The sequence below is a fragment of the Augochlora pura genome, chromosome 11 (assembly GCF_028453695.1).
Source record: "Augochlora pura isolate Apur16 chromosome 11, APUR_v2.2.1, whole genome shotgun sequence".
NCBI classification, from domain to species: domain Eukaryota; kingdom Metazoa; phylum Arthropoda; class Insecta; order Hymenoptera; family Halictidae; genus Augochlora; species Augochlora pura.
In genome coordinates, this window is record NC_135782.1 from 14,732,392 (window position 1) to 14,744,223 (window position 11,832).

At 40.7% G+C, this 11,832-nt stretch overlaps 1 protein-coding gene across 1 annotated transcript; it reads left to right on the top strand.

Annotated features, from left to right (window-relative positions):
- The first annotated feature begins 1,141 nt into the window (after nt 1-1,141).
- On the top strand, nt 1,142-11,826 carry LOC144476994 (LIM domain transcription factor LMO4.2). Its single transcript, XM_078194374.1, has 3 exons — nt 1,142-1,284; nt 5,689-7,428; nt 7,513-11,826. The coding sequence occupies exons 1-2, from the start codon at nt 1,142-1,144 to the stop codon at nt 5,846-5,848; spliced, it is 303 nt and encodes a 100-aa protein (XP_078050500.1). The 3' UTR covers nt 5,849-7,428; nt 7,513-11,826.
- Nucleotides 11,827-11,832: the final 6 nt, after the last annotated feature.

The following is an 11,832-nucleotide window of genomic DNA, read 5'->3' on the forward strand; positions in this document are numbered from 1 at the left end:
TGATCGTCGTTGCGTCGATATATGTATTGTCTTCGTGGAGAATTTAATCGTTTCGTTTGCCCTTAATATATTAAATGTGGATGTGTGGAAACGTTTAATGAAACAATAAAAATTGTGATATTATAATGAAATATCTAATGGAATAATAAAAATAGTAATATTATAATATAATGAAATATTTGGTGGAATAATAAAAAATGTGATATTATAATATAATGAAATATCTAATGGAATAATAAAAATTGTGATGTTATAATATAATGAAATATTTCGTGGAATAATAAAAATTGTAATATTACAATGAAATATTCAGTGGAATAATAAAAATTGTAATATTAGAATGAAATATCTAGTGGAACAATAAAAATTATAATATTACAATCAAATATCCAATGCAATAATAAAAATAGTAATATTGTAATTAAATCTCTAATGGAATAATAAAAATTGTAATATTACAATGAAATATCTAATGGAATAATAAAAATAGTAATATTGTAATTAAATATCTACTGGTATAATAAAAATTGTAACATTATCTTCAGTTGCATAAATTTGTTGCATAGGCATTGTCGAAAATGTTTACCACGCGAATCGTATGAATAATGGAATAATGACTATTAATTGTAACAATAATTTCTATCAGTTATAAAAATAACTGCTATTAACTACAAGAATAATTTCTGTTAATTTAAGAATTATTTCTATGAATTAAAAGAAAAATATCTATTCAATTTGAGAATAATTTCTATTAATCACAAGAATAATTTCTATTAATCCCAAGAACAATTCCTATTAATTATAAAATTTCTCTACAAGCTAATACTAACAACGAAATGATTTGCAACGGCGATTTTAAAATATCATATAAAACAAATAGAAGAATTTCAACTCGTCCCCGAATTATTTGTTATTAATTAAAATCGTTAACAATATGGCTACATTTTTATTTAACAATGTATCAACGATATTTCATTATCAACGAATACCTGACTGCAACAATTTGCATAATTTGTCGCGAACGAGTATATCGAGTGGCAATTTTTCGACGAAAATCGTCGCCCACCCGCGATTTCGCTATAGGATATGTAATGGTCGTGGAGCCAGTTAATTAATCGATGATGTCCGTAATTGTTTCAGGATGTTCGGAAGCAGCGGTGCCTGCGCGGGCTGCAGCAACGCGATACCTGCCAGCGAGCTCGTGATGAGGGCGGGTGGATCGGTGTTTCACCAGAAATGCTTCACCTGCAGCAAATGCGGCAGTCAACTCGTTTCCGGCGATAGGTAAGACCCCCGTAGCCGGCTAATAAGCTACCTCTACCCCCGCTACCCGCTCCCCCTCACCCCCTCCCTCTCGCGCGCGCTAGTGTTGTTTCCATTGATTGCATGCATTCGGTGAAAACGATACGACGCTCTGTATCGCATCGAACAGTTCGAGATCGAATGACGCTGCTCGAGAAACTTCCACAGTTTGGTGAAGTACTACAGTGTGTGTGCGAGATCACGAAAATATTGTCAAACTTGGAGTTTGGTTGACGTATTTTTGGGTCGGGATGGGCTGAGTTTGAATTGATTCGATGGAGTTGAGTCGCAATGTGATGCAATTGTTTTTCGTCAAGTTGGAATTGTTCGAGGCGAGTTGGAATTATTTAGGTTAGAATTGTTTAGAATAAATTGGAATTGCTTGAGTAAAGTTGGAATTGTTCGCCTCAAAGTGGAATTGATCGCGTTGATTTGGAATTTCTTAGGCCTAGTTGGAATTACTACAGTCAGGTTAGGATTGTTTGACTCGAGTCAGAATTGTTCGAGTCAAATTGGAATTGTTCTAGTCGAATTGCAACTGTTTAGAATAAATTAGAATCGTTTGAGTAGAGTTGGAATTGTTTGTATCAAAATTAGAATTATTTTGGTTGAGTTGGAATTGTTTAGAATAAATTAGAATTGATCGGATTGAATGATAAATAGAATTGATCAAACTATATGGGTTGCCTTAAAATTGTTAAGATATGCCCTCATTAAAATTGGTGTCATTATACTTACTCAGTTCGAGTCAGGTTGCAATTGTAAGCCTGAGTCATATCAGATCAAGTTGGAATTGTACCCATTGAGTTAAAATGCAATTGCTAGCATTATATTTCTATATCGAATCTCGACTATACCTGACCAGACTCTACCAGAGTCGACTAAACCTGCCCAGAGTCGAATAGACTTGCCCAGAAATGACTAGACATGATCAGAATCGACTCAACTTGACCAGATTCTACCAGACTCGACTAGACTGGACCATACTCAACCATAGTCGACTAGACTTAACCAGACTCTATCGGACTCGACCACAGTCGACTAGACTTGACCAGACTCGTCTAAACTTGACCATAATCGACGAGAGTGAACTAGTCTTGACCAAATTCGACCAGAGTCGACTAATCTTGACCAGACTCGACCAGACCCGACATCTTTCCCTTCTGCTCTACCAAATAAGCACTCACGCAACTCGATCAACTCGTCGCTTCTCAAAGATTGCGTCCTACATTCCGCCGTTAATTATCATATCACTCGTAACGAGGCCGATCCGGAAAGAATACCAACGTCCCCGGAATTCCGGGGGCCGGTACCGAACGAAAATGCTAAACACAGTAAACGGTAATTTGGACCGCGGGGGTGCACGGGCTAATGCGGGACAAGCTTCTGCTCGGGCAGCATTCGTCAATCGAATTACGCGCGGCCAAATTAATCTATTAAATCGGAGTTCATGCTCGCCGGGCCGGGCCCGGAATCATTCTATTAAACTCGAGTTTGTCAAAATAGCCGAATTAATCTATTGCATCAAAATTCATGTTACCCCACATATACACAGCCGAGGTTAATTTATTCCGTGCCGGTCGAAGGTATAGACATTAAAGTACGCGGCGCTTTAGTCAATTTAAATCTTTAGTAATTGATTTTATAATTTTCCGATCATTATTAATTGATTTTATAATTTTCCGATTATTCATAATTGATTTTATAATTCTCAGATCACTAATAATTGATTTAACGATTTTCCGATCTTTAATAATTGATTTTATAATCTTCCGATCATTATTAATTGATTTTATAATTTTCCGATCATTGATAATTGATTTTATAATTTTCCGATCATTGATAATTGATTTTATAATTTTCCTATGATTAATAATTGATTTTATAATTTTCCGATCATTAGTAATTGATTCAACGATTTTTCGATCATTGATAATTGATTTTATATTTCTCCGATCATTAGTAATTGATTCAACGATTTTCCGATCATTGATAATTGATTCTATATTTTTGCGATCAATAGTAATTGTTTCAACGATATTCTAATCATTAATAATCAATTTCATAATTTTCCGATCGCGCTTACTATATCGTTGTTCAACGATCACGTGTCTTGACACAAAGTCGACGGAAATATAAGGGCCACGACGGGACAACGTTGGAATCGATACGACGGAAATCGTTGTTGAATCGGCGGTGCCGAAAGGGGTGCGGCGCGGGCGTCGATACGCGAGAGAAAATGCGGCAATTAAAGGGTTCGGAAGAAGAGGCGTGTCGGCCGCGGCGTTTAATTGGCGCGTGGGGCTGCAATTCGGGATTTTGCTGGATAAAGGTGGGGCAGGGAAACAATTATTCCACCGGGCCCTGTAATGAACCGGACTTGTTTATGAACGCGCGGGGGGCAACGATTCACCGCGTGTCGCATCGCTGGGAATCGTGTTACCGGTTGATTATGGGATTCTCCTTTGATCTGCGGCGGCGGCCGCTCTTTTATCCGCGCTTCCGGCGATTCGCGACGATTTCAATCGCGGCGAAACAGAGAGTGAAAAACCTACGCGATTGACGTAAGGGTCGACCATGGTCGAACGCGTTTCATTAACCCTTTCTCCATGACCAACGTATATGTACGCCCCTAAAGAATGACCATTATATTGGGTTGGCAATTAAGTGATCGCGGATTTTGTTAATAGATGGTCTTAGCACATTCTTTTGTTTTATCAACGTGTTCAAAGTAATTAAGTTATATTGTTTTCTTGCTGTTTGGACTTCCACCTTTAAGAAGTGTATAAATTAACAAAATAAATAGGAATGGACGTAGACATATATATATGCAATTCCAGTTCATAATCACATATAATATAAAGTATATAGTATAATATAATATACAGTTTATATAGTATAATATGGTATACGGTACAGTATAGTATACCGTTTATATAGTATAATATAGTACATAGTTTATACAGTATAATACAGTATTTACTTTTATATAGTAATATGAAATATTACTGTATAATATAAAGATCCATACGTGCTGGTTTATATATTATAATATAGAATATAGTATTTAGTTTTATATAGTAATACAAAATATTACTGTATAATTATAGCAATTACTATACTATATAATTTAATATTACTATATGACTATAGCAATTACTATACTATATAATTAAATATTACTATATAATATAAAGGTTCATAAGTGCTGTTAGGTAACATCGATGACGTTCAGAGTGCAATGGGTTAAAAGTGTTCGTGAAAAACGAGCGCAACAAGCTCTCTCTCTCTCTCTCTCTTTCTCTCTCTTTCTCTCTGCCCACGGACGGTTTCCGCGATTTTAATGAAAGAAACTTCATTTGCTGAATTTATTAATCCGTATTATTTACTTTGTCGTGTAATATTCCGCCGTTTTCCGTTCTCGCGTTTTAATGATCAAATAAAATTATAAAATAATAATCAAACGGAAGAGAGAGAGAGAGAGAGAGAGAGAAATGTTTTCGCATGCAGTCGGGATTCTACGATATTGATTACCGGATGATAACTCGTCTCTTTTTTCTTTTCTTTTTTTTTGTTGCAAACCTGTACAAGAAGCAGGATTTTTTACTTCGACGTTTGTAATTATATTCAATTTATATATCTCGCGTTTAAATTTTAAAAAAGCGGTGCGGTGCTAAATACAATAGTTCGCCGAAAGGCTTTATTTTTAAAATAAGCGACGCCGGCCGATGTTTGAATTTATTATTAACGCGGTGATACGTTATTTTTTATTTGTTATTAACGCCGTGATACGTTATTTTTTATTTGTTAATAACGCGGTGATACGTTATTTTTTATTTATTATTAACGCGGTGATACATTATTTTTCGCGTTAATTTTGTGATTATGCTGGCACGTGGATATTTATTTTGTTTATTAATCTTTTGTACTACGACTTTATGTATGCTGCGTTGATTAGCACTCATTTGTTCTTAATATGTTCCCTAAAATATAATTCCCTGATATAATTAAATACTACTGTATGATATAAAAGTCCATAAGTGCTGGTTTATATATTATAATATAGAATATGGTACCATATAGTATTTAGCTTTATACAGTAATATAAAACATTACTATATAATTACAGAAATTGCTATACTATATAATTAAATGTTACTGTATAATACAAACGTGCTGGTTTATATATTATAATATAGAATTTAGTACAATATAGTATATAGTTTATATAGTACAATACAGTATTTAGTTCTATATAATAATATAATTACAGTTAAAATATCTAGAGATTTAATCAAATATTCACAGATTTAACCTATAATAATATAATAAAGCTAAAAAAAATCGCTCCATAAAAAAAGCTAATAATGTTCTCTTTTGCAACAGGTACTACCTGCTGTCGGGTTCACCGGTCTGCGAGACGGACTGGCACAAAATCGTGAAGTCGTCGAGCGTGGCGGCGGCGGCGGCGGCCGCGGCGGCCGGCAACGGCGGCGCCCCCGTGAGAAAAGGTAAGGTGGGCAGGCCTCGACGGAGCCGCGAATGAGGCGGCAACCCGGTCGGTCGCCCGAAGAAGGTGCAAGCCTCTCCGCAGCCGACGCCCGCCGTCGTCGTCCCCAGCCAGGTCGACGTCGTGGACGTGGCGGTCGGAGGGGATCCCTATTCGCCGCCACCGCCGGGTCATCAGCAGTACCACCACCACCATCACCACCATCACCACCACCATCAGATGGGACTCGTGCACCCCGGACTGGCGGTACAGCAGACGCACCTGCAGGCGTCCACCTATCAGGACTGGTCGCCTTGGGCCCAGGACACCTGCGACTGAGCGCGTCCGTGATCGGTCTCCGACGGGACACCATGGACCATCGTTCCCATTATCTAGGCAACGAGGAGGAAGCGTTTGGTCTGTGTCAGGACACTATAGAGCATTGAAGACAGTGTTCACCGATTGGAGAACGACACCTTTGGTCTCGCAGCGGTTTCTTTTGAGATCCATCGAGTCCAGTCGCCGGTGGACGCCTCCCATGTCGTGTCCTTGGTCTCGAGACCCCGTCGAGTACCAGGATTGGTGAACCTCTCCGTCGGCAAGCGACGCGGAACCTCAGCGCTTCGTCGTCGCGCCGCGGTGGAAAAAGGACTACTTTTCTGTGCGCGCGTGTTTGTTGCTGACACCTCTCACGCGATCCAAGGACCTCACTTGTCGGCTGTTCGCTAGATTAGAGCAACGTCACGCGCGCACCATAAACGCTATCACGCGTACTTCGCTGGTCCCCCCCATTAATCGATAATCTTTGCTCAATCACGGAGCACCGAAGAACTATTCGTGTGTACCGACGCACCAGCTGCGCGCTGGACCCCCGTCCCTTCGGCCTCGCTCTCTGCTTTAGCCACGACAACAGCTCGCACACGAGGCTGGTAACATCTTACAACCATTTCGCGCTTCAGGCTCCGGCGATCCTGACGATCGACGCGCGGCTCCTAATCGATGACGATGATGATGGTCAAAATTACTCTTGTCAGCTCGCGTGTGTCATCTTGGCGCCGTCATCTTGACGTCGCCATTTTGTCGGCCCTCGCTGTCATCTTGACGCCGCCATCTTGTTGGCTCTCGCCGTCATTTTTCCGGTCTGTTGCCGATGCATGGTCTAAGTTCTCCGAGTGTTGTGTTAATTAACCCTTTGACGTACCATTTTCAATTACTATGATTAGAATTTGTTCGATCGCAATAATTTTTTAGAAGAAGAGGAAATTTTATGTTTATTGTGTGATTAGGTCTAGTTGAATGTTTAAATATCGATGACGAGAGAATAATATATTTGATGTCGATGACGACAGGAATATATGTATCAGTAGAATGAGGGTCGTCACGTGTTGCCAAGATGAAAGACTATACGTTCCAACATGCTGAGTTTGCTTAAACATTATTAGTTTTCTATAGTACCACAAATGAAACTTCAATTTTAACAATATTATTATCTTTTAATACGTTTTACGTTGAAAAACAGTTCTCTTAATTCGCGATAAATTTGTTTCATAATATTAAAGCATTTAATTCGACTCGCCGCCACTTTGAATTCCAAATATCGCCTTGATAATATAAAAGTGGAAGGATCTGCTCATCCGGTTGGCTGATATTCATTTTTCTCAACAATTCAATTCTAAGGATGTTTATTACGATCGAACAATACATGCTGAGTTTGCACAAAGGTTATAAATTTATTCTTGTCGAGAAACAATAATTTCTATTTTTAACAAGCTTAATGACTCGATGCGTTAAAAAATGACTAAAGGGTTAATAAAAAATCTGTTATATATTTGTTAATCACAAAGGGTTAAATATTGACGAGAAGAGAATAAAATTTGATGACTACTTCAAGATGAACGAATAAACATTCATACCTAACAGATTATTATTATATTATTATTATAAATCTCCGTCACGAGTTCGACTCGTCAAAGTACGTCAAAGGGTTAAGGAAGATCGTCAGATCAAAGCATCGTCGTCGAGCTCAGACAACGAATTCACGAAAAGACATCGATTCGCGAAAACTCGACAAAGATGGCCGTGGTTTCGCGGAGCCGGGCCGCGGAGTCACGTATTCGATCGTCGAAAAAAAGAAGCTCGTCACGTATGAAGCGGGAAAATTGCGCGCGGGGCCGGGGGGCTTCGGGTAATTCCGTCGATTGAAGCGGTGGCCCGGCCCTTAGAAAATTATTTTTCTTTGAAAATTACCGATCCCTTCGAGTCGCGCCGTCGGGGACGAAGAAGAGGGAGGGAGGAAGGAGAGGGAGGAAAAGGGGTTACCACCCGTAAACTCATTAAGCGCTCCTTGTTCAGCGCGATCGTTAATCGAGTCTCTCGCGCGACGAGATAAAAAAGCAGAGAGAGAAATTATCATTCGAATCTTCCTTGTTAACCCCTCCCCTCTTACACCCCCCGGCCTGCTCGGAGGAGCGCGCGCGCGCGAACAATCGCGCCATGTTTGACGACGCTTGAGTACCGACGCGGACACGTCGTCGACGTCGATCGCCGTCGAACCGTCGACTTTCCACGGTGTCGCGCTGTTTGGCGATGTTTGATGTTATTGGAGGATCGTTCGGAGACGAATAGGATGATCACGTGTTCTCGTGGATCCGTCGTCGATCAGCTGATCAATCACCAGCAACCTCCGACGCTGTTCGACGGTGTTTAACACGTGGAGTGCCGCGTCAGTCGCCGGTGACTGACGCCGAGCTGTTCGTTCGGGCCTCGTCAGGCATCGGTGACTGACGCTTCTCGTTGCTGTACCACGTGACCAGCGTGTGCGGCCTGACAGGGATTTCCTTACATAATCGCGTGGCACTCAACGTGTTAACGATGTTTAATGGGGTTTGACGGTGTTTAACGATGTTCGATGGTGCTTGACGATGTTCGACGGTGTTTGACGGTGTTTGATAGTGTTTGACGATGTTCGACGGTGTTTAACGATGTTTAACGATGTTCAACGGTGTTCGACGGTGATTGACGATGTTCGACGGTGTCTTGCGGTTCCGTCTCGTGCCACCATGGTTCTCGCAATCGTTGATTCGAACAGCTTGGACTCTGCGTTCGCTGTTCCATGTGGGTGGAAGGGAACAGGCATCGCAGACGGGAAGCAGCGCGCATCGCGGGTGCCGGCGATCATGCGCGCCGACGGACAAGGCAATGGATGACGGACCGTGTAATATACTTTTTTCTATGCGGCAAAGGTTTCGACACGCGCAATAAACACTTTACGTAAATGTCTAATCGTGAAACACGTTACGATGTATCTTAACCATCGCCCGGGCCCGTCAACCCGTTCCGCCTCCGCGCCAATAAAAAAAAAAGGAAAACCCGCCTAAGAGCTTGTACAAAACGCGCGCGTCTCTCTCTCTCTCTCTCTCTCTCTCTTATACGTTTAATTTCAATTTATTGGTTTCCGGTGGTGTTTAGGCACTGGCCGGAAGTCGACGATCGCAGGGGGGGGATGGGAACAAGACGCGGGCCCGGGCACGTTTGAAGCTCAATGCGAAACTAAAGACACATGTTCTTGGGTGTAAAGCGACGCGGGGACGGCAGTCGCGATCGGCGAGTCTTTACGGCACCCCCTGTTGTCGGCTCCAAGGGAATAAGATGATTTCTTTGGAGGTAAAAATAATGAATTTCTCGGGGGATTTGTTTAATAGTTGATTATATGAGATTTGGTGACGCGGGATGATTTTGACTGGTTTTGATTAATGTTGATCTGTTGGGATCGAATCTAACTTATTGGAGGAACGTTCCATTGACATAACATTGACATAACCTAACATATTACGGGAACATACCATTGACATAACATTGACATAACCTAACATACTGAAGGAACATAACTTTGAAATAACCTAACATATTGAAGAAACATACAATTGACATACCATTGACATAACCTAACATATTGAAGGAACACAACATTGACATACCTTAAAATATTGGAGGAACATAACTTGGACATAACCTAACATATTGGAAAATTTGATGAGCTTAATGATTGGTGATTAGGTTTAATTTTCAGGCTGCAGGTTATAATGTAGACTGTTTATTTCAAAGAGAATCAAATTTCTTGGACGATTTAAGGATCGTCGGGCCCGTTGTATTATAGATTCCCGAAGGAGAGAGATCGACAAAGCGGCGGAGCGTCGTAAAGCAAGACCGAACACGACCAGTTCTCCGCTCCCGTGCAACTGATCGTTACTCGTTTACCCGTCTCGTTCTTAGCTGAACTTTTGGCACCGCGCGACCGATCGCGACGATAAAGAAACTGGAAAAATCGGCAGGCAATTTGGCGATTTATTTGTCGAATAATCAAGGAGCGATTGCAACGATTTGTGAGCCGAAAATCGGCGAGCGATTTCGCGATGATATGTGAGCCGAAAATCAGCGATCGATCGCGCGATAAAGAGACTAGAAAATCGGTACGCAGTTTGGCGATTTATTTGTCGAAGAAGCTAGGAGCGATCGCGACAATTTGCGAGCCGAAAATCGGCAACCGATCGTGACGATTTCTGTATCGAATAATCGAGGAGCGATCACGACGATATCGAGCCTGAAAATCGGCGAGCGATTGCGACGATAAAGAAACTGAAAAATCGGTAAGCGGTTTAGCGATTTATTTGTCAAATAATCGAAGAGCGATCGCGACGATATCGAGGCTAAAGAGCGGCGACCGTCGTCGCGATTTATCTGTCAAATAATCGTGGAATATCTCGCGATTTGTGAGCCGAAAATCGGCGACCGATCGAGATCATACTGTACAAGCGCCATTTCTAGATCGAAGATCGGCAAGCAATCGCGGCGATTTGAAAGATCGAAAATCGGCAAAATCGTGGCGATTTGGACACCAAAAATCGGCGAAAAATTGCGGCGATTTGAACGTCAAAAGTCGGCGAAAAAAAGCGATAATTTGATCAGAAATCGGCAAAATCGTGGCGACTTTTAAGATCGGAAATCGGCGAACAATCGTGGCGATTTGAAAGATCGAAAATCGGCAAAAAATCGCGGCGATTTAAACATCAAAAATCGGCGAAAAAACGCGACAATTATAACATCAAAAATCGGCTAAAAATCGCAACAATTATAAGATCAGAAATCGGCAAAAATCGCGGCGATGTGAAAGATCAAAGATCGGCAAACGATCTGGCGACTTCTAGACCGAACAATCGGCGATGCGATCGTGACAATTACCGCGCGAGAAGATCGACGCTGGGAAAGCAGGCGACGACGGTGCTCGATTTCTTTCTCGCGACAAGAGAAACCGATCGGACGAGAAAATCAAGAAAGCAAGAAAGAAAGAAAGAAAGAAAGAGAAAGAGTGAGAGTGAAACAGAGAGAAAGAGTCGCGTTGATGGATCGTGTAATTTAATCTTGTACATAGGGTACATTTTGTATATTGTTAAAAGTTTGTGTGATATAAATGGTTATGTATTTACTATTAAAATGCGGCGAGTATGGGACTTCGCGCGTACCACGGGCGATCGCGCGATAGTTTCGAGCACCAGGACCACTGGATGTGTTTCAGAGCGTACATAAATGACAGCGAGTTGTTAACCCTTTCCACTCGAGAGTGACTCAGAAGCACCGCTAAAAATTCTTTTACATCACTAAGATTGTTTTTATATTTAAAAGAAAATTATTTCAAGTATTGCATGCGCTACAAGGCTCGATGTCATGCGTATAAAATATGTTTATTATAAATCATACGATTTGGAAAAATACTGCGTTAAACTTATTAATTATTTAATACTGGTTAAACTATTTGAGGTTAAAATGTTTCCGAGTGCAAAGGTTTATTGTATCGACAATTGTGCTTCGTTCAAATTGTTCTCGATTTACGAATTATTGTAGTTTCCAGCGGCGATGAGCAGTTTCTTTTAGAGGGATATAATATTCATTTATGCGAATTAATTCCATTTACGCGAATTTATTTCTCTTAAAAGAATTAATTTATTTTACGCGAATTAATTTCTCTTAAAAGAATTAATTTCTTT